At 37.4% G+C, this 24299-nt stretch overlaps 1 protein-coding gene across 1 annotated transcript in view; it reads left to right on the forward strand.

The window, feature by feature from the left end:
- Positions 1-379: 379 nt before the first annotated feature.
- LOC132098257 (glutathione hydrolase 1 proenzyme-like) overlaps positions 380-24299 on the forward strand; it is a gene marked incomplete at its 5' end in the record, with an annotated part of 32120 nt that continues 8200 nt past the window's right edge. The window contains 6 exons of the mRNA XM_059504429.1: positions 380-621; positions 713-843; positions 1354-1443; positions 16870-17062; positions 17314-17474; positions 17689-17838. Coding sequence (XP_059360412.1) covers positions 380-621; positions 713-843; positions 1354-1443; positions 16870-17062; positions 17314-17474; positions 17689-17838 — 967 coding nt within the window. The remainder of the gene's footprint in view (positions 622-712; positions 844-1353; positions 1444-16869; positions 17063-17313; positions 17475-17688; positions 17839-24299) is intronic.

A 24299-nucleotide genomic window follows, 5' to 3' on the forward strand; every position in this document is an offset into this window, starting at 1 on the left:
ATTTGAGACGCCAATGTTTCAGGAGTTTAGTACTTATTTGATAACTGTTTTATTTCATATTAGGATTTATGTATAAAGGATTATGTTTTTTTTTGTAGATGGACTGTTTTTTCAAGAGCATTGTGAGATGCCAGTGTTTCCTGTCTGTTTACTTACTATTAACCCTGCTTGGTTTAACTGTTTGACAATGAATAACAGCTGAAATCTGCTTCTAAATGTAGACATTTAAAAAAGTAATCAAATGTAGTCAGTTACATTAATTTAATAAAATAACTGAAATAGTTACTCTTCTTATTTCGTTTAAAATAGGGTTACTTATAACCTATTGTAACCCATTTCATTTCCAAAGTAACCTTCCCAACACTGCATAAATGTCACTTATCAAATATGCCCTCAAAAGTTTTTATCTCAACCATCCTGGATTCACATTCTGTATCTATTCAGGAAAATGGTCAAGAAGTCTCTCGTTGCTGGTCTGGTGGTCTTGCTTGTGGCTGCAGTGGGTTTTTTTCTGGGTGTGTATTTGGGAATCGGAAATAAGAGACTCACTGTATACTCGAACCACTTCTACTCAAAAGCAGCCGTAGCAGCAGATGCCGGGAGGTGCTCTGAGGTTGGAAGGTAAGAGTCCAAATGTTTAGAGTTAAAAGTTTCAATGCCACTGAACATCATGCACGTCAGTTCAAAAATACAACATTCTTTGTGTTTGTAGGGACATCTTAAAGCGCAATGGTTCAGCGGTTGATGCTTCCATTGCTGCTCTGTTGTGTATTGGGCTGTTCAATGCACACAGCATGGGCATTGGAGGAGGACTGTTCTTCACCATATACAATGCGTCAACAGGTACAACAATGACATTTATGCATTAATTTATGCATTAAAAAAAGTTTACCTATGAATCAAACCCATGACCTTGGAATTGCTCACACTTTGGTCTAAAAAAAACCCCATGAACTAACTTTCTGTATAGGCTCCTCCAAATTGACATATTTTTCAAGTCAGTTCTGACATGAAAGGACATGGATTTGGGAGTTTAATATGACGCAGAGGTCATTTGCCATTCAGCAGAAACTTGTCATGCAAAGTGACTTACTGTACAGTACATTAATAGAAAAAGACATGACCCTGTAGCATCCTGAGGTCAAGTGCCTAGCGGAAGGACTCAACATCATAGTGACCACAAATCTTGCGTCAGCAAATGATGTGAAAAAATCTGCAAACACTACCTCTTCAGGTGAAGCTAACATAGTAAATAACAAATGATGATGACACACAAGCCTTAGGTTTCTGTCCAAATGAATTTTAGCCTTGAAGTAATAAAAATAAAATAAAAATCCATGTGTTGGTCCACAGGAAAGGTTGAGACAATTGATGCCAGAGAAACTGCTCCAATGAATGCTTCAGAGGACATGTTTGGCAATAACACCCAGCTGTCACGGAAAGGTAGATTACCATTTTTGTAAATATCACCAAGTCCAGCCTCCATTCTATAAAATAAATAAAGCTAACCTGCCTGTGAACTAGCCTTGCTTTGCCAAATTATCTCATATCTTAAGAGACTTACTGACTTTGACACACAGTTAAGAGTCTAGACTTAATCTCTATGGCATCATTTCATGTTTTTTTTTCTGCATGATGGTCACATCACATTACTTTGATTTGGTGAACAAATTTTATTTCAAATATTATAAAGTAGTGAAGCAGTATTGTTAATCTTTTTAATTTATATACATTTATTATTTGACTAAGAAATAACAAAAGATTATGTCAAACTCTACTGCAGTTCAGAAGTTTGAGAAAAATAAGATTTGTTTTCATGTTTGAAATCTTTTCTGCTCACCAAGTCTGCATATGTTAGAGAGGGTAAAGTATGACTTGTCTCCAAAAATTTGATTGATGTGGGTCATAAAAGCCATCTGTTCTGGACACCTGTTTGTACACCCCCCTCCCCTCCCTGTAAAGCCAGTGACCTTAATATGAACTTATGAACCAAGGAGGAATTTCGGAGGGAGGGAGAAATGTTGGGAAGCTATGTGCTTTTTTTAAACTCTGAAAAGGGGCGAAATCATGAAAATGGTGTAAGGGAAGATTTTATTAAGGTTTTAAATAAACAGTGTATTTCAAGAAAAAGGTTATAAACACATAGCAGCAATGGAAACAATGTAATGATCGTTTTCGTAGTTGGAAAAGTGTAAAAACGTTGTTAAAGTTGTTACAAATGAAATAAAACTAGGTTACTGGTTATTTATCTGATACAACCAAACGAGTCAAAACTATCAGATATGTTTTCGTTAAGCAATACGTGAAAAAGATGTGAGAGCTTGTAGCATTACAATTTAAAAATGGTGTTTTGTTACCAGTTAGAAAATAAAGAAAACTAGGTAATAGAGTTTTAGCATTTGTACCTTACCTGAAACTGAAAAAAAAGAAACGAATGTAAAGCAGCTATACAAACCAGATAAGTAGGAGTTTTGTCACGATGTTAGAGAAAAGTTAAAACAAAAGAAAAAGATGGTAGACATTACGCGGATCTAAAATAAAATACACCAGACCCCGTCTTTAAAACACCAGCTCAAGATACTTGTCAAAACTATGTTGTACTTTACCACTAACTAAAATTTTACTGACAAGAGTTAAACAAAAGAAAAAAAAAGATCTCACAGCAAAGTGTTATGACGTCTCCGGTAACGTTAGCTTGACTCAGACAAAAAAAAAAAGAAGCGAACGTAAAGCAATGTTATAAACCAAGAAAGTAGGCGTTTGTCACGTCGGGTGAAAAGTTAAAACAAAAGAAAAAAAAAAGGTAACTTAGGCATTTACGCTGATCTCAAAGAAAATACATCGGACCCGTCTTTAAAACACCAGCACAAGATACTTGTCAAATCTATGCAGTACTTTACCACTAACTACAATTTTAAAAAGCGAGACTGTTAGAAGTAGAATGAAGCTCGGGAATGCTCCGGAAAAAACCACGCCTCCAGCGCTAGAGAGGGCCGGGCAGGAGGCGTGATAGCAGCATTAAATAGATTTAAATGTTACAATAATTAAACTAAGTACTTTTTAATAAATAGACATCAGTCCTTAATTAGTGAAAACTTTATATCCGTTTAAACATATGGTCAATTTTTACTTTTTAAATGATGTAGACCTATACGATTTTTATTTACTTTTAGGCTAGTCTTAAAAAAAAAAAACATAGTTGAAAAAGCGTTATTTGTTTTTAATGTGTTAAGTTAATTACTTTAATCTATGACTAGTCTAAATCTAGACTATCTCCGTCGATATATCTTTTATTTTTGTCAAGCTTAATTTCTCAAGCTGTCAATTAACACACACACACACACACACACACACACACACACACACACACACACACACACACACACACACACACACACACACACACACACACATACTTTCCTTCCCCCATGCTTATTCTGTGAAACATTTCTATAGCCACATCTTTATTTAACAAAATCTAAAATGAGATCTGATTTATTGCTATATTAAATGCTTCTGTAACTTGGAATCTTTCGTTGTCATATCTTTTACATTTTATTAAAATAGGTTCAACTGTTTCACAATATCACATTTAACACAAAGTCCAGACACATGTATTTCATCTTATAAATAATGACTGATTAAGTGCAATGTGTCCAATTCTATGGCGAGATCTTCCCTTCTATTCCCAAAAATTCTCCTTTCATTTCCAACTGTTCTTGGAATATTATATAAATGCCGTCCTTTATTCTAACCAACCCATTTAATTTGACACGTATCTTTTTATTTTTATTTATTTTTAATTAGACCAAAAATATGACAATCATTTCTGTAGTATAAACAGACGGATGATTAGATGTTCTTTCTGGTATTCTATATATATGCGTTTTATTTTTAATCTAAACAAAAGACCTTGATGTTTTATTTTATTTTAATAAGCCACTCACACTTACTTCAGTAGCCTTAATCATTGAATATGTCTTTTATTTTGTTAATATTAACTTCTGCCACGAAATTCTAGATTCATAAATGTATGTTTTTCAAAATTCCCCCACGTTTAGTGGTGTTTAAAGAGGAATTTGTGATGTATTTGGAGACGTTAAAAGGAATGAAAAGTCCCAAAGCAAGACTTTTGTATTCTTCATTAGAGGACTTTGGTTTCTTAATGTGAAAATCTGTTACTCCCCACTACATTTTCTTTATCATTATATTTTTATCTTTTCTCAAGTGTTGTTGTATTTATTTTACATTTATTTTGTTTTATGATGTACAGAGTGTGAACAAAAATTGAGTGTAATCTCAGACCGTATTTGTAAATCTACCAGTAATGTACGTCTTTGTTTTTAATGTTTAAAGCATCGAATAAAAAAAAAAAAAAAACACACACTAACACTTCCCCAATCACCCTAATAATGTTGGTCGCAAAGGTTTAAATGTATGTTAAAAGAATTAAACAAAGTAATGTTTTTAATAACAACACATCAGTTCTCATTTGATTAAAACATTCTACCTGGTTTTAATATTAGACCTAGGTTTTTACTTTAAAATTAGGTTAACCTATACGATTAAATTTTTTCATCTCAACAAAATTCCTTGTTGGAAAAAAGTGCTGTTTTATTTAATTTTAATAAGTCACTCACACATACTTTAGTAGTCTAAACCCTTGAATACGTCTTTTATGTTGTCAATATTAACTTCTATCATTGCTATATCATTGCTATATCAATTAAAACATGCGTTTAGACATACACAAATATTAAACCAAACCAAAAGTGTTTGTTGCAACAAATGTCTCACAGAACTTTATACAATAGATTAGACGTCCTTTCTCACTTTCCAAATGGTGTTGTTAACCATGATGTTTAAAATAGTTAAAAAAAGTATTATTTTTTAGCTTTCATGTAGGATTCATGTCAGCACTCAAATGTTTTTAGCAAGAGTCCAGAGACAGATGAAAATAGATGCGTGAAGAAAAAATATTTAAGAGTTTTTTAATGACAGACTAGTTGGTTTAGATTGTTTAAAACAATTTAGTTTATGCATTTCTCTTGAATGTGTGTACGGTAACCGTTGCATACATGAAGCAGAAGAAATACATAAGCTCATAAACGCATTGCGGTTGATGTTAAACAATAAAAAAATATTATTTATATATCATAACTTACTTTCTTTTCAAAACACAATAAACATTCTTATGACTTTTTAAATGCGAACAACCGGTTTGGTTGGAAAATAAAAAACATTATGTTTCTAAGTTAGAATGCTTATAGTTTGTAGTAAAATCACATATATAAGCTAAAACATTTTTCTTTCAAACCACACGGTTTTCACACACATTCCTCACAAAACTGCCAACAAGGACCGTAAGTTTTTGTTTTAACGTTTAGCTGTAACTGAGACCTTGGGGGAATTATTTTACGCACAGTTTTGGGGAGGTTACTATGAACTTTGCAATAGGTTATAGATCACAAATGACCCTATTTAAAATCTAAAAGGTTGTGCAACTATATCAATTTCTTTAAAAAAGTAATGTAACTGATTACATTTTATTACATGTTTTAAGACTTGTAATGTTTTCAACCGTTAATCTTTTGAAACGTGTAAACAGGACGGGGTTAACAGTGCTCAACAACTAATGACCATCAGACTTTTCAAAATCCTTCATCAATTAAATTAGGATTGTGATCGTGATTTCATTTTAAAGCACAACCACCACGAAATCAGATTTGCTTGGAGATTAAACACATAGAGTAGTTAGAGTAGTTAAGGTGGTTTATGAAATATATCAATTAAATCTGTACGTGTGTGAAAAAATATTCAGATGTAACATTTTCATAATTAACCGCAATTTAATTATTTTTTCTGTGACTGTAACTGATTACATTTTATTTTTGTAATCAAATGATATAATTTAGCTATATGTAACTAGTTGACCCCTAACACTGATTATGCATTCTGACAATAATAGATTGTGAAAGTGTTCATTATCCTCTTTAACTTTAAAAATGCGGACAGTGTCGCTTAACACTAGTTTGGCAAACAAGGGTTTGCTCTTAAAACAACCCCCAGACCCCGACTTGAAAGCACCGTAACAAGTATAGCCATTGCAGAAATTTATTATAGAGATGTAGTAAGATAAACTCTGGATGCACAGTTGACCGACTTATGACATGTTTACCATATTATTACAAGGCCCTGCTTACCTAGTTTTATGATGAAATATGTCTGTAAAAATAAACAAACATACACACAATCTCCAGAACGGGGTCTGATGATGGGGGTTCATCATTTCCTGATGAAGACAGACTGGATATTCAGACCACAGCAGCAGGACACGAATGTCTTTTTCTAAAGATAAAGACAATTATTTGGTTTCAGGACACACGAATCCTAATGGTTCACAAGATAACATGACAACGGTTGCTCCATTACAGCATAGCCAACCCTATTTTAGCCTGTTTTAGCACATGTACAGTATATCGTATTATTCTTGAATATAGTCGTTTAGTCTAAATATGTGTTAACAGTTATTTATTGTTATTATATGTATTATATGTTTTTGTTTTACAAAGGGGTTCAATTTAATACATTTAACTAATACCTCATTCAAGCTATGTAGATCTTCAGGTCAGGGAACTACAATACCCATCATACACCTTTGCAAAGATTTCTACACTGTTTGTGAAGTATACGCTCCTTCCATGTTGTGATGTTACAAATCTCTTTTTTGTGATCTGTTTTAGTGATGCAAAGTCCGATTCACTTCTGAAAAATGATTCACTTGAACAGTTTGGTTCAATGAACCGATTCATAGGGCCCTTAAGTCATTTTCGCAGTTATTTCAGTACACATTTTTCTCTTCTAACAACTCAAGAGTTATTTTATTTCCGTGAATCATCTAAATAAATTTATTGTGTGAACACATATTGGTGGTTATTATCATCTGTTCATTTAAGTTAATGCTGAATCATCTAAATAAAGTTAACTGTGTGAACACATATTGGTGGTTATTGTCTTTTGTTCATTTAAGTTAGTGATGTTTGTGTTCGCAGTTTTAGGCACAGTACCACTGTCGTTTGTTTAGCTTAAACATCAGTTTTTAGTCAGTTACAAAGGTGTCAGGCATTAAGTTTTTGTATTTTTAACTAACCTTATTATGACAGAGTTACAGGTTTCGGGTGTTTTTGGTGAGTGTAAGCGGTGAAAACTTAAATGTGACCGTCGAGTAACGTTAGCTACTCAAACGAAGACAAATTGTGTAAGTGTTCATTAAGATGCCGAAATGAAAATAAGCGTACAAATATCCATAATGACAATAAGTACAATATACCCTAAAGACACAATAGCCCCCGCTAAGTACACCTAAAATTTGCTAGAGTGGTGAGATATTTACATTTACCTTTATTCATTTAGCAGACGCTTTTATCCAAAGCAACTTACAGATGAGGACGGTGGAAGCAATCAAAACAACAAAAAGAGCAATGATATATAAGTGTTATAACAAGTCTCAGTTAGGTTAACACAGTACACGAAGCATGGGCTTTTAAATAATATAATAAATAAAAAGAAAACAGATTGAATAAAAAAGAATAGAGCAAGTTAGAGAACTTTACACACACACATATAAATAGATATAAAACGCAATGTTTTTCATAGCGTTACACTTTGAAACCAGAACGATTATGTTTCCATGATTTTGTTAGCTCTTTCTGTTTGAATCTGTTTACCGTAGTTTTCACCATCCTAATTGCAATGGTTTGGTCTTACGCTTAGGGCCTTATACGACTCGTTTTCCCAGTTTTTTGGGCTCGTGTAAGTGGGTCTCTTTGTTCATACAAAGCAATATTTCTGTGAATTTGGGTATTAAAATATTGCTTTAAACATCGTCTTCATTGGAGACGTTTACTTAACATCATTATATTATACTAGTTTATATCAGATATAAGATATGTTGCTTATTATTATTGAATTGTTAACAAACAAACAAAAAAGTTTCTGAACTCAGAGAACAGAATAGCGAGTGAAGTGGATCAATCTTTTATTTCAACACTATATTGTTGAATATACATCGATGTAGTGAAGAAAATGATCAAATTGTCATTATAAAACAAATATGACATTACAGGCAATCTAACCAGAATAGAAAATCTCTGCAGATTAACATGTTTTGCTCCAATATAAAATCAACCAACGATGCAACAATTTCACAGGTCATAGAATCATAATTTTTGGAAGCCAACAGCACACATTGATCTGTTACAGATGTACACAGATAGAGAACATCATTAACGTCCATCTCATCTTCACATTCAAACATCACTTCCAGAATTTATATTGTATACAATGTATATTTCAGGCTTCTTACAAGTTTCATTTGGTTACTGAGATTTTTTTCCCGCTTGCTATCGCCCGTACAATCGTGATTTGGGTCGCATTCCGCCGTGATGATCTTTTGCATCAGACCGATCACCTGTCCTCTGTAGTGTAGTTTAAAAACAGGGTCGATAATGTCTTTTACAGAACAAGTGTTTCCCGCGACGCACTCCAGTTTTTCGACCTCAACAGCGCCACTCCATTTACCCTCCATGGGTCTTTGTGCAGCGTCAGACGACTTTTTCAGAATTCGATTCATTCCAAGGCATAAACTTTGCCCCTAATCGATATAGAACTTTGTCGCCGAATGTGGATGTACTGTTTTAATTCACGATGAATTTCCGGTTTATAGATTTATTGTATAGTTTATTGTTCACAGCAGGCAACTGTAGCATTTATCAGACGTTCTTTGTTGGTTTTAGTGATCGGACCCACCCTCAACCCCTTGTATGATGTACATGATAGGGGGGTTGTCATCAGAAAAGTCATAAAGATTGGTCACGCCCAAGATGGCTCCGCCCAAGATGATCAAGATGATCACTCGAGTCGGCCGTGATATTTTTGTTTGTTTGTTAACAATTCAATAATAATAAGCAACATATCTTATATCTGATATAAACTAGTATAATATAATGATGTTAAGTAAACGTCTCGAATGAAGACGATGTTTAAAGCAATATTTTAATACCCAAATTCACAGAAATATTGCTTTGTATGAACAAAGAGACCCACTTACACGAGCCCAAAAAACTGGGAAAACGAGTCGTATAAGGCCCTAAGTGTAAGACCAAACCATTGCAATTAGGATGGTGAAAACTACGGTAAACAGATTCAAACAGAAAGAGCTAACAAAATCATGGAAACATAATCGTTCTGGTTTCAAAGTGTAACGCTATGAAAAACATTGTGTTTTATATCTATTTATATGTGTGTGTGTAAAGTTCTCTAACTTGCTCTATTCTTTTTTATTCAATCTGTTTTCTTTTTATTTATTATATTATTTAAAAGCCCATGCTTCGTGTACTGTGTTAACCTAACTGAGACTTGTTATAACACTTATATATCATTGCTCTTTTTGTTGTTTTGATTGCTTCCACCGTCCTCATCTGTAAGTCGCTTTGGATAAAAGCGTCTGCTAAATGAATAAAGGTAAATGTAAATATCTCACCACTCTAACAAATTTTAGGTGTACTTAGCGGGGGCTATTGTGTCTTTAGGGTATATTGTACTTATTGTCATTATGGATATTTGTACGCTTATTTTCATTTCGGCATCTTAATGAACACTTACACAATTTGTCTTCGTTTGAGTAGCTAACGTTACTCGACGGTCACATTTAAGTTTTCACCGCTTACACTCACCAAAAACACCCGAAACCTGTAACTCTGTCATAATAAGGTTAGTTAAAAATACAAAAACTTAATGCCTGACACCTTTGTAACTGACTAAAAACTGATGTTTAAGCTAAACAAACGACAGTGGAACTGTGCCTAAAACTGCGAACACAAACATCACTAACTTAAATGAACAAAAGACAATAACCACCAATATGTGTTCACACAGTTAACTTTATTTAGATGTTTCAGCATTAACTTAAATGAACAGATGATAATAACCACCAATATGTGTTCACACAATAAATTTATTTAGATGATTCATGGAAATAAAATAACTCTTGAGTTGTTAGAAGAGAAAAATGTGTACTGAAATAACTGCGAAAATGACTTAAGGGCCCTATGAATCGGTTCATTGAACCAAACTGTTCAAGTGAATCATTTTTCAGAAGTGAATTGGACTTTGCATCACTAAAACAGATCACAAAAAAGAGATTTGTAACATCACAACATGGAAGAAGTACTTCACAAACAGTGTAGAAATATTTGCAAAGGTGTATGATGGGTATTGTAGTTCCCTGACCTGAAGATCTACATAGCTTGAATGAGGTATTAGTTAAATGTATTAAATTGAACCCCTTTGTAAAACAAAAACATATAATACATATAATAACAATAAATAACTGTTAACACATATTTAGACTAAACGATTATATTCAAGAATAATACGATATACTGTACATGTGCTAAAACAGGCTAAAATAGGGTTGGCTATGCTGTAATGGAGCAACCGTTGTCATGTTATCTTGTGAACCATTAGGATTCGTGTGTCCTGAAACCAAATAATTGTCTTTATCTTTAGAAAAAGACATTCGTGTCCTGCTGCTGTGGTCTGAATATCCAGTCTGTCTTCATCAGGAAATGATGAACCCCCATCATCAGACCCCGTTCTGGAGATTGTGTGTATGTTTGTTTATTTTTACAGACATATTTCATCATAAAACTAGGTAAGCAGGGCCTTGTAATAATATGGTAAACATGTCATAAGTCGGTCAACTGTGCATCCAGAGTTTATCTTACTACATCTCTATAATAAATTTCTGCAATGGCTATACTTGTTACGGTGCTTTCAAGTCGGGGTCTGGGGGTTGTTTTAAGAGCAAACCCTTGTTTGCCAAACTAGTGTTAAGCGACACTGTCCGCATTTTTAAAGTTAAAGAGGATAATGAACACTTTCACAATCTATTATTGTCAGAATGCATAATCAGTGTTAGGGGTCAACTAGTTACATATAGCTAAATTATATCATTTGATTACAAAAATAAAATGTAATCAGTTACAGTCACAGAAAAAATAATTAAATTGCGGTTAATTATGAAAATGTTACATCTGAATATTTTTTCACACACGTACAGATTTAATTGATATATTTCATAAACCACTTTAACTACTCTAACTACTCTATGTGTTTAATCTCCAAGCAAATCTGATTTCGTGGTGGTTGTGCTTTAAAATGAAATCACGATCACAATCCTAATTTAATTGATGAAGGATTTTGAAAAGTCTGATGGTCATTAGTTGTTGAGCACTGTTAACCCCGTCCTGTTTACACGTTTCAAAAGATTAACGGTTGAAAACATTACAAGTCTTAAAACATGTAATAAAATGTAATCAGTTACATTACTTTTTTAAAGAAATTGATATAGTTGCACAACCTTTTAGATTTTAAATAGGGTCATTTGTGATCTATAACCTATTGCAAAGTTCATAGTAACCTCCCCAAAACTGTGCGTAAAATAATTCCCCCAAGGTCTCAGTTACAGCTAAACGTTAAAACAAAAACTTACGGTCCTTGTTGGCAGTTTTGTGAGGAATGTGTGTGAAAACCGCGTGGTTTGAAAGAAAAATGTTTTAGCTTATATATGTGATTTTACTACAAACTATAAGCATTCTAACTTAGAACTTAATGTTTTTAACTATTTTAAACATCATGGTTAACAACACCATTTGGAAAGTGAGAAAGGACGTCTAATCTATTGTATAAAGTTCTGTGAGACATTTGTAGCAACAAACACTTTTGGTTTGGTTTAATATTTGTGTATGTCTAAACGCATGTTTTAATTGATATAGCAATGATATAGCAATGATAGAAGTTAATATTGACAACATTAAAGACGTATTCAAGGGTTTAGACTACTAAAGTATGTGTGAGTGACTTATTAAAATTAAATAAAACAACACTTTTTTCCAACAAGGAATTTTGTTGAGATGAAAAAATGTAATCGTATAGGTTAACCTAATTTTAAAGTAAAAACATAGGTCTAATATTAAAACCAGGTAGAATGTTTTAATCAAATGAGAACTGATGTGTTGTTATTAAAAACATTACTTTGTTTAATTCTTTTAACATACATTTAAACCTTTGCGACCAACATTATTAGGGTGATTGGGGAAGTGTTAGTGTGTGTGTTTTTTATTTTTTATTCAATGCTTTAAACATTAAAAACAAAGACGTACATTACTGGTAGATTTACAAATACGGTCTGAGATTACACTCAATTTTTGTTCACACAAAATACGTATTTTTTTCTGTACATCATAAAACAAAATAAATGTAAAATAAATAAAACAACACTTAAGAAAAGATAAAAATATAATGATAAAAAAAATGTAGTGGGGAGTAACAGATTTTCACATTAAGAAACCAAAGTCCTCTAATGAAGAATACAAAAGTCTTGCTTTGGGACTTTTCATTCCTTTTAACGTCTCCAAATACATCACAAATTCCTCTTTAAACACCACTAAACGTGGGGGAATTTTGAAAAACATACATTTATGAATCTAGAATTTCGTGCCAGAAGTTAATATTAACAAAATAAAAGACATATTCAATGATTAAGGCTACTGAAGTCCCTTCATGCTTCAAACGCTCCACCATCATCCCCATCCCAAAGAAATCCAAAATTACAGGACTAAATGACTACAGGCCTGTGGCTCTAACGTCTGTAGTCATGAAGTCATTTGAAAAACTGGTGCTGGCCCACCTGAAGGACATCACTGGACCCTTGCTGGATCCTCTTCAGTTTGCCTACAGAGCAAACAGGTCTGTGGACGATGCAGTAAACATCGGACTGCATTATGTCCTGCAACACCTAGACAGACCAGGGACCTATGTGAGGATCCTGTTTGTGGACTTCAGCTCTGCCTTCAACACGATCATCCCAAACCTCCTCCTGCCCAAACTAACTCAGCTCTCCGTGCCCACCTCCGTCTGTCAGTGGATCAACAGCTTCCTCACAGACAGGCAGCAGCTAGTGAGGCTGGGAAAATACACATCCAGCACCCGTACAATCAGCACCGGAGCTCCCCAGGGCTGTGTTCTCTCCCCACTGCTCTTCTCCCTGTACACTAATGACTGCACATCTAAGGACCCCTCTGTCAAGCTCCTGAAGTTTGCAGATGACACCACACTCATCGGCCTCATTCAGGACGGTGACGAGTCTGCTTACAGACAGGAGGTTAAAGAGCTGGCTGTCTGGTGCAGTCTCAACAACCTGGAGCTTAACACGCTCAAAACAGTGGAGATGATCGTGGACTTCAGGAGAAACCCCCCTGCACTCCCCCCACTCACCATCATGAACAGCACTGTGACTGCAGTGGAGTCATTCAGGTTCCTGGGCACCACTATCTCTCAGGACCTGAAGTGGGACATTCACATTGACTCCATTGTGAAAAAGGCCCAGCAGAGGTTGTACTTCCTTCGCCATCTGAGGAAGTTTAACCTGCCACAGGATCTGCTGAAACAGTTCTACTCCACCATCATCGAATCCATCCTCTGCACTTCAGTAACTGTCTGGTTCAGCTCAGCTTCTAAATCGGACCTCAGAAGACTACAGAGGGTAGTCCGGACTGCTGAGCGAATTATCGTTACAACCCTCCCATCTATTCAAGAACTGTACTTATCCAGAGTGAGCAAAAGGGCTGTTAAAATCACTCTGGACCCCTCACATCCAGCACACTCCCTCTTTGAACTGTTGCCATTTGGTCAACGCTACAGAGCACTGAGCACCAGAACGACCAGACACAGGAACAGTTTCTTCCCTCAGGCAATCCATCTTATGAACAGCTGATAATAACTGTGGGACACACTACACTATTTATATTTATATACACTACACTTTTTATCCAACACACATACTTAGCGTACACGTAAATCTTTTGCACATAATATACATGTACATACATGGAACACACTATACTACTTATATTTATATTTATATACACATACACTTATTTATCCAAACACACATACTTAGCGTACAGTTACAATTTTTCCACATAATATACATGTACATACAAAAATGCTCTTTTTAATATACCTGCCATACATTGTCAATTTGTATATTGTCAATCCTTACCCACCTATTAGTATTTTTTTGTATTTTTTATTCCTTATTGTGTTTTTTGTTCTGTCGCTGTTATGTTGCACTGCGGAGCTCTGTCACGAAAACAAATTCCTCGTATGTGTGAACATACCTGGCAATAAAGCTCATTCTGATTCTGATTCTGATTCTGATTCTGAAGTAAGTGTGAGTGGCTTATTAAAATAAAATAAAACATCAAGGTATTTTGTTTAGATTAAAAATAAAACGCATATATATAGAATACCAGAAAGAACATCTAATCATCCGTCTGTTTATACTACAGAAATGATTGTCATATTTTTGGTCTAATTAAAAATTAATAAAAATAAAAAGATACGTGTCAAATTAAATGGGTTGGTTAGAATAAAGGACGGCATTTATATAATATTCAAAGAACAGTTGGAAATGAAAGGAGAATTTTTGGGAATAGAAGGGAAGATCTCGCCATAGAATTGGACACATTGCACTTAATCAGTCATTATTTATAAGATGAAATACATGTGTCTGGACTTTGTGTTAAATGTGATATTGTAAAACAGTTGAACCTATTTTAATAAAATGTAAAAGATATGACAACGAAAGATTCCAAGTTACAGAAGCATTTAATATAGCAATAAATCAGATCTCATTTTAGATTTTGTTAAATAAAGATGTGGCTATAGAAATGTTTCACAGAATAAGCATGGGGGAAGGAAAGTATGTGTGTGTGTGTGTGTGTGTGTTTGTGTGTGTGTGTGTGTGTGTGTTAATTGACATAGCTTGAGAAATTAAGCTTGACAAAAATAAAAGATATATCGACGGAGATAGTCTAGATTTAGACTAGTCATAGATTAAAGTAATTAACTTAACACATTAAAAACAAATAACGCTTTTTCAACTATGTTTTTTTTTTTTAAGACTAGCCTAAAAGTAAATAAAAATCGTATAGGTCTACATCATTTAAAAAGTAAAAATTGACCATATGTTTAAACGGATATAAAGTTTTCACTAATTAAGGACTGATGTCTATTTATTAAAAAGTACTTAGTTTAATTATTGTAACATTTAAATCTATTTAATGCTGCTATCACGCCTCCTGCCCGGCCCTCTCTAGCGCTGGAGGCGTGGTTTTTTCCGGAGCATTCCCGAGCTTCATTCTAACTGTGTTTGCGGTGGTGGTAGGTTGTTTTACGGACGCTTCACAACTCTGCCGGAGGATCTTTTTTTTTTTTTCTTTCGTCTAACAGTCTCGCTTTTTAAAATTTTAGTTAGTGGTAAAGTACTGCATAGATTTTGACAAGTATCTTGTGCTGGTGTTTTAAAGACGGGTCCGATGTATTTTCTTTGAGATCAGCGTAAATGCATAAGTTACCTTTTTTTTTTCTTTTGTTTTAACTTTTCACCCGACGTGACAAACGCCTACTTTCTTGGTTTATAACATTGCTTTACGTTCGCTTCTTTTTTTTTTTTGTCTGAGTCGAGCTAACGTTACCGGAGACGTCATAACACTTTGCTGTGAGATCTTTTTTTTTCTTTTGTTTAACTCTTGTCAGTAAAATTTTAGTTAGTGGTAAAGTACAACATAGTTTTGACAAGTATCTTGTGCTGGTGTTTTAAAGACGGGGTCTGGTGTATTTTATTTTAGATCCGCGTAATGTCTACCATCTTTTTCTTTTGTTTTAACTTTTCTCTAACATCGTGACAAAACTCCTACTTATCTGGTTTGTATAGCTGCTTTACATTCGTTTCTTTTTTTCAGTTTCAGGTAAGGTACAAATGCTAAAACTCTATTACCTAGTTTTCTTTATTTTCTAACTGGTAACAAAACACCATTTTTAAATTGTAATGCTACAAGCTCTCACATCTTTTTCACGTATTGCTTAACGAAAACATATCTGATAGTTTTGACTCGTTTGGTTGTATCAGATAAATAACCAGTAACCTAGTTTTATTTCATTTGTAACAACTTTAACAACGTTTTTACACTTTTCCAACTACGAAAACGATCATTACATTGTTTCCATTGCTGCTATGTGTTTATAACCTTTTTCTTGAAATACACTGTTTATTTAAAACCTTAATAAAATCTTCCCTTACACCATTTTCATGATTTCGCCCCTTTTCAGAGTTTAAAAAAAGCACATAGCTTCCCAACATTTCTCCCTCCCTCCGAAATTCCTCCTTGGTTCATAAGTTCATATTAAGGTCACTGGCTTTACAGGGAGGGGAGGGGGGTGTACAAACAGGTGTCCAGAACAGATGGCTTTTATGACCCTCATCAATCAAATTTTTGGAGACAAGCCATACTTTACCCTCTCTTATGTTTGATCAAAAATATAAATACAAATACTTTTTACAATTTAAATCAGTAAACATTTCTTATTATTTTCAATTTCGAAAGCAGTTGTGCTGCTTTATATTTTTGTGGAAACCAAATTTGAAAGATTCTTTGAATAGCATGTTCAAAAGAACAACATTTATTTGAAAACTATTGTAAAATTCTAAAGGTCTATTGATCAATTACAATCATGCTTTCTGATTAAAAGTATAAAAAATTTCCCCCATATAAAAATTATAGTTTACTAAATTAGCTTTTTTTTGTATTTGTTTTTAATAATTCTATGCTTTTAATGAGCCTTTTAATGTGCATTAATTGCATCAAAACATATTTGAGATACAGAAGATGAGCATCATGTCATTGATCTTATTGTAGATTTGTCCATTGAATAATGAATTACTGTGTCTGGTTTGAATGGCAGGAGGGTTGTCCATCGCCATACCAGGAGAAATCCGCGGTTACGAGATGGCACACAAAAGACATGGGAGACTGCCATGGAGGGAACTGTTTGAGCCCAGTATAGAACTGGCACGCAATGGTTTTCCAATTGGCAAGGCCTTGGCCAATGCCATTGCAAAAAACAAGGATTCAATTCTGAGTGACATTACATTGTGGTGAGCATTTATCTTTTGGACACTAGAAAACTGGGCAGTCTGTGAGAAAATCCACTTATCATAAATTAAAATAGCACACAGTAACAAGTGTACTAAGGTGTATAGGTGTGTAATTTGTACTTACATCATACTGCATCATATGATGCAATCACAAATAACTATCCTAACTCACCACACTCCAAACACTGTCTCTACTGTACTTTTTAAAGACATCATATTGATCTTTTCCTCTCTCTCTGTCTTTGCTCCAGTGAAGTGTTTTGTGACTCAGACAAAAACCTCCTGAAGGAAAATGATATCATTAGATTTTCCAAACTTGCTGACACCTTCGAGAAGATAGCGGAAGAAGGGCCGGATGTTTTTTACAATGGATCAATGGCCCAGAATATAGTGGATGATATCCAGGCTGCAGGTCATTTCATACTTTCTTTATTGGCCTTTTTATCATACGCTGAAGGTCAGATTACAGATTACCTAATAATAATAATAATAATAATAATAATAATAATAATATATACATATATATATATATATATATATATATATATATATATATATATATATATATATATATATATATATATATATATATATATATATAAATGCAAATCAATGTGTCACTATAGGAGGGATCATAACACTTGAGGACCTAATGGAATATAAGCCAGTGTTGAATGAGACCCCGCTGAAATTAAATGTGGGAGAGTACACCATTTATATTCCTGATGCTCCATCCAGTGGACCTGTACTCGCTCTGATTCTCAACATAGTGGATGGTGAGTCTCACATTGTTCCCGTGTGTGTGTAATTGAATCAAGGACCTCTAGTCAAGAATACCTGGAGAGAGCCATTTATTAGCATTCTTATTTATCTTAATAGTAGACTTCCAGGAATCTTTTGAGCCAATCAGCTGACCCATTAATGTGATATGTTTAAGCAAGATGTGGAAATTTATAATATATTAGGATATCCTAAATAAACAAATTGAATGTACAGCTTAGGGTTGTGCCAATAGACGATAGTATCGTGTATCGATGATAGTCAGAGATATCGACATAAGCAGATTTCTATGTCGATAATCAAGACGATATTAGGCTCATTTTCCTATTAATGTATTAGATTAAATAATAATAACTATTATTGTTTATTAGGCTGCTATTTCACTTCATCACCGCATTTCTCTCTCTCTCTCTCTCTCTCTCTCTCTCTCTCTCTCTCACACACACACACACACACACACACAGCGCGAGCGAGCAAGCACAGGAGGAGTAAACCTTGTAGTCGCTGAAGTCTTCCGCTTTGACTCAGATAACTTGTTAAATCCATGAAATGAAAGAGATAGAAAACGAGGAGTTGGTGTCCCACACATTTAATAAATGCTACACGACAATGCACTCTTCTCATTCATGAGAGATTAACTCTTTCTTGGCGTTACAAATAAAGTAAAGACAAAATAAGGCGGCAGAACGATGTTGCAAATTGAGTTACTGTTTAACCTGTAGAGGGCGATGTAGCTCGCATGGGACTAAACGTTTGTAGGAACAAAAAGAGAAAAGAATAAAAAAGAAAAAGCAACAAGTGAAGTTGATGCTAGTTTCAGGACTCGTCTGTTCTGCTGTGACTATTACAAGATTAAAACATAAATTGGCGACGAGGATGGCGACTGCCGGTGTGCCTTTTGATGTCATTTATTAATTTAATATTTAGGTAAACAGTTTGGGGATTTTAACCAATAGGGCAACTGATCCTCCGTTGAAAAAAAAAACAAACAAAAAAAAGAACAGCAGCTGTTCATTTAGCGACTCCTAGTGAGCGTTACATGCTCATCAAGACACAAACATTCTTCTAGAACTCACACTTTGCATTCAGTTAGCAGATCCATATGAATCATGCATGAAATAGAAGTTTATAAACTCAAACGATAGCTTTATGTTCTTTACAGATGAACTTGAAGTCTTTATTAATTCGAGATGTTCAATAATAGATAATCTTTGGCTCGGTAATACAAGTTCATGATCCGATTAGTGAACCGATGATTCTTTTGAGTCAATCTTTTAAAATAATCATTTATTTTGTTTAACGAAACCAGTGTGGAAACCAGTGTTTCACAAACTGGATAGATCCAAGGTGCAGGACTCGCAAAATCGTTAGCCCCACGTCTCGGGGCTATTGTGCTTTCCAGTCCGATGGGCTATCGTGCTTTCCAGTCCGATTGGCTATTGTGCTTTCCAGTCCGATGGGCTATCGTGAATAGTGATGTAAAATTCCTAACTTGATTCGCGTTGTTCACTCGCTTGAAGGGATAAAACGGATCGTAGCTGATCGTTTGCACTTGTTTCTAAATATTGCTGATTCAAGCATTTTAAACAATTCGTGTGCGTTCGGAGCTTGTGCTCACTCATTCAAAGCACGCGCTATGAGCAGCATTTCAGACAGAGAATTAATTCATCTTTCGCGTATCGTAACTTCTGAATGAACACATACACACACAATTATATCAAAATAATTGTCTCTGCAATTATTCTCGTAAACACAGTCGGTTATGTTTTAAGGGAACGTATACAGTGGCCTGCTGCTTAGAGAAATTCGCTGTACCGGATAAATCAGTCCTTCTCTCTCTTTTTTTTAGATGACGTGAAAGGGGGCATGTTTCAAGTTACGCATTGGAGTAGACCAAACTAAACAGGGAGGGGGGGGGGGCAAAACACTCATCCAAACAAATGCTTCATTAAATTGGTGGTATTGCTGGCTTTGGTTGCAATACTCTTATCGCATATGTTGCACTTTGCTGACTCGGCATCCACTTTTATAAAGTGTAGCCACACTTTAGACCTCTTTGGCATTGTAAAACGGAAACGTTTTGAGAAAAAACAACTACACTTGTGTTGTGTGACTGCGAGTATCTTCAGAAATCCTCCCCGTCACATCACGTGGTGGTGGACAGCCAATCACGGTGAATTTAGGTCCTTACATGCATGTATGCTACAAGCTCACACAGACACAACCGCTTGGCAAAAAAAAAAAAAAAAAACCGGCCGCTTGGCTTTTGGAACCGAAATTTGGAACCGAAAGATAAATAATTTTTCGAAACTCATAGTATCGAAGTTTTTCGTTTGATGCCATAAAGGCATCGAAGTTTGGTACCCAGCCCTAGTGACTTACACCAAAGCTGACATCCCAGTGCTAGGTTGCATGTTTACTACAGTGCAGTATGCGACCATTACAGTACCAGCTACACTGTACATCGTGAAGACAGGCACGGCTCTGCTGGGAATGGACTTATTCAGAGCACTGAGACTTTCTTTTGACAACAACAGCATGCTCTCACCTGTGGGTCCAGTGACAGAGATCAGAGAGATCAAAGCCGGAGCTGTGACTGGGGAGAAGGTCCTGCTAAAGGTTTCATTCACCATGTAAAAGTCAGGGAAGACGTTCAACCTGTTCAACAAAATTTGCGGAGACTTCCACTTTTGGTTTAACAAGCTGTTGTCGCGATCGGTGTTACAGAAAACACAGGAGAGGGAACCAATTGCGGGTATGTATTTATTAAAGGGGCAATCCAAAGAATAAACAGTCCAGGCAGGGGTCGATATCCAACAAATCCAAACATAAACAAAACACGAAGACAAGGCAAGGCAAGGCAAGATGACGGACATGAATTAACATCAACATTAAACAAGGACTCCGTAACACAGACTCAGACAGACCGGGTATAAATACACAGAAGGATAATGAGGGAACAGGAGACAGGTGGGGAACAATCAATTACTCAACAAGGAGGAAGGTGACCAAATGAGGGAACAGGAAGTGATAAGGTGACAGACACCGTGAGAAAGGGGGACATCTAGTGGAAACCCAGGGACACAACCCAGACACTGTGACAGTACCCCCCCTCTACGGAGCGGCTCCCAGACGCTCCACGACAGACACAAAACAGAGACCAGGAGGGAGGCGGACAGGTGGAGGCTCAGGGGGAGGGACGGAGGGCCAGAAAAGAAAAACATGGGGAGCAGACACCGGAAGTGTGAACACCAAACAGGGAGACCAGGAGGGAGGAGGACCGGAGGAGGTTCAGGGGGAGGGACGGAGGGCCAGACTGACAGAGAGGAACAGGGACAGGAGTGAACACAAGAACAAAAAACAAAAAACAACATGAAGCCCCCCAGGGCGGAGCAGAAGACCACCACGTCCTTGTGGTCGAGGCCAGAGTCCTCCAGGGCGGGGCAGAAGACCACCACAACCGTGTAGTCAGGGCGAGAGCCCCCCAGGGCGGAGCAGAAGACCACCACGTCCGTGTGGTCGAAGCCAAAGTCCTCCAGGGCGGAGCGGAAGACCACCACAACCGTGTGGTCAGGGCGGAAGCCCCCCAGGGCGGAGCAGAAGACCACCACAACCATGTGGTCAGCACGACAGACCCCCAAGGCGGAGCAGACCTCCGTGCGGCCGGACCAACGGGACGACAGAACTCTGGTAATCCCCTGGTGTCTTTACTGGACTCCAGAAGATTGGTGCTGGCCTGACTCTGCTCGCGAAGATCATTGGTGACTGGCATTTGTTCATGAAGACCATCGGTGACTTGCACTTGTACATGAAGATCATTGGTGACTTGTATTTGCTCATGTAGATCAATGGTGACTTGCCTTTGTTCATGAAGATCACCAGTGACTTGACTCAGTCCTAGAAGATCACCCGTGACTTGACTCAGTCCTTGAAGATCACCAGTGACTTGACTTGACTCTGAAAGGTCAACGGTGACCAGCCTTGTCTCTGGAGAGTCCATTGTACCTAGCCCTGGCTCTGAAAGGTCATCAGTGACTAGCCCTGACTCTGGAAGGTCATCAGTGACTAGCCCTGACTCTGGAAGGTCAGCGGTGACTAGCCCTGACTCTGGAAGGTCAGCGGTCACTAGCCCTGACTCTGGAAGATCAGCGGTGACTAGCCCTGACTTGGAAGGTCAGCGGTGACTAGCCCTGACTCTGGAAGGTCAGCGGTGACTAGCCCTGACTCTGGAAGGTCATTGTTGACTAGCCCTGACTCTGGAAGGTCATCGTTGACTACCCCTGACTCTGGAAGGTCATCGTTGACTAGCCCTGACTCTGGAAGGTCAGCGGTGACTAGCCCTGACTCTGGAAGGTCATCAGTGACTAGCCCTGACTCTGGAGGGTCAACTGGAACCTGACTCGACTCTGGAGAGTTCACTGGAACCTGGCTCGACTCTGGAGAGTCCACTGGAACCTGACTCGACTCTGGGGGGTCAACAGGAACCTGACTCGACTCTGGGAGTCAACAGGAACCTGACTCGACTCTGGAGGGTCAACTGGAACCTGACTCGACTCCATGGATATCACCCATCATTGTCACATGAAGAAAGAATGGGGCAGTGAGAATGTGCGTGGACTTACGTTAACCAAACAAGGCGGTAGTGATGGACAGTCACCCACTTCCCCATATTGATGATCTCTTCTCTGACATGCGTGGAGCTACTGTGTTCTCCACCATTGATTTAGCAAATGCTTATCACCAGGTGTTACTGGCAGAGGAAAGCAGAGATATGACTGCATTTATAACACACGAAGGGCTGTTCAGGTTTCGTCGGATTCCATATGGACTGTGTTCAGCTCCAAGTGCGTTTTCCAAGATGATCTCTCTGGTGTTGAAAGATCTCAAGGGGGTCCAGAATTATCTGGATGATGTAATAGTCTATGGCACAGGAAAGGAGGAGCATGATCGTGACCTGCAGATGGTGCTTGCTGCGCTAAAGAAAGCTGGTCTCCAGCTCAACAATGAAAAATGTCACTTCAACCAGACCAGCTTATGGTTCCTTGGACACCATCTCAGCTCAGGGTTTGCTGCCAGACAAAGATCACCTCAAGGCTATTGCAGCTGCTCCAGCGCCTAGCGACGCCACCACACGGCGCTCATTCCTGGGGCTCACAGTCTGGTACACAAAATTTGTGCAAAACTATGCATCTCTGGTGGAGCCCATGCGAGACTGCCTGCGTGACGATACATTTCAGTGGATGGCAGCAGCACTGTCAAGCTTTGACATGGTCAAGACTCGCATCATAACCAGTTCAGCACTATCCGTCTTTGACCCCAGCCTTACTACAATTGTGTCTACAGACGCTTCGGATTATGGGTTGGGTGCCATATTGACTGAAATGCATGCTGATAACACGGAGCGCACAGTTGCGTTCACGTTCACTTACCTCGGCCGAACGAAAACACTCCATTGTGGAAAAGGAGGCGTTAGCCTGTGTGTGGGCTGTGGAAAAGTGGAGGACGTTCTTATGGCGGACAAGATTCACACTGCATACAGATCACCAGGCTCTGACCACACTGCTACACACAAAAGGACTTGGGTGCGCAGGAATGCGTATTACCCGGTGGTCAGCCAGACTTCTTAGCTTCACGTACGACGTGGTGTATCGTGCAGGAGCACAAAACTATGCTGCTGACTTTCTCTCCCATCTGCCTCTACCATCAGAAGAGAATGCAGAGCCAGTGACTGAGCCCGAACTTGAAGCTTTGCTGGACACAGAACTGAAAGCTCTCTCAGTGAAGGACTTTGCTGGGGCACGTGAAGCATGCCCAGAGCTTACTTCCATCAGGGCCCAGATAAAAAAGGGGTGGCCTAAAACAGCAAAGTCTCTACTGGCGGTGCTCAAATCCTACTTTGCTACTAGAAATGAACTCTCAGTTCAAGATGTGATAATATACAGGGGCCCTCACCGACGGCTAGTGCCTGTAGCTCTGAGGAAACAGCTGGTGGACCTGGCACATGAAACTCACCAGGGTGTTGTGCGCACCAAGCAGAGACTGCGTGACTTATACTGGTGGCCCGGCATGGACATGTTTGTGCAGGACAGCATTAGTGCATATGTGACCTGTCAGATGAATGATAAAAGCGCAAAGACGCATGTTGCTCCACTTCAGCCAGTTACACTGCCAGACGGTCCATGGCAGAAAGTAGGAATTGACTCATCTCTCACTGGTTCCTGACAGGGTAAAATATACCTCTGACAGTTCTGTTCTGGCACCTGTGCTGGGATCTGCACAAATGCTGGATGTTCCAGTACCTGAGTCGGGACCGGCACAACCCTGCAGTCAGAAAAAAGCCTGCATGGCTTAATGATTACGTACAGTAATCCTTCTCATGGCCTTTGGGGGGGAAACTAAGAGGGAAGTAAAAAATTGAAGTAAAAAAAAAGGACATTGTAATGTGACGGAAAAAAAA

This window comes from Carassius carassius, chromosome 21 (assembly GCF_963082965.1).
Source record: "Carassius carassius chromosome 21, fCarCar2.1, whole genome shotgun sequence".
Lineage (NCBI taxonomy): Eukaryota > Metazoa > Chordata > Actinopteri > Cypriniformes > Cyprinidae > Carassius > Carassius carassius.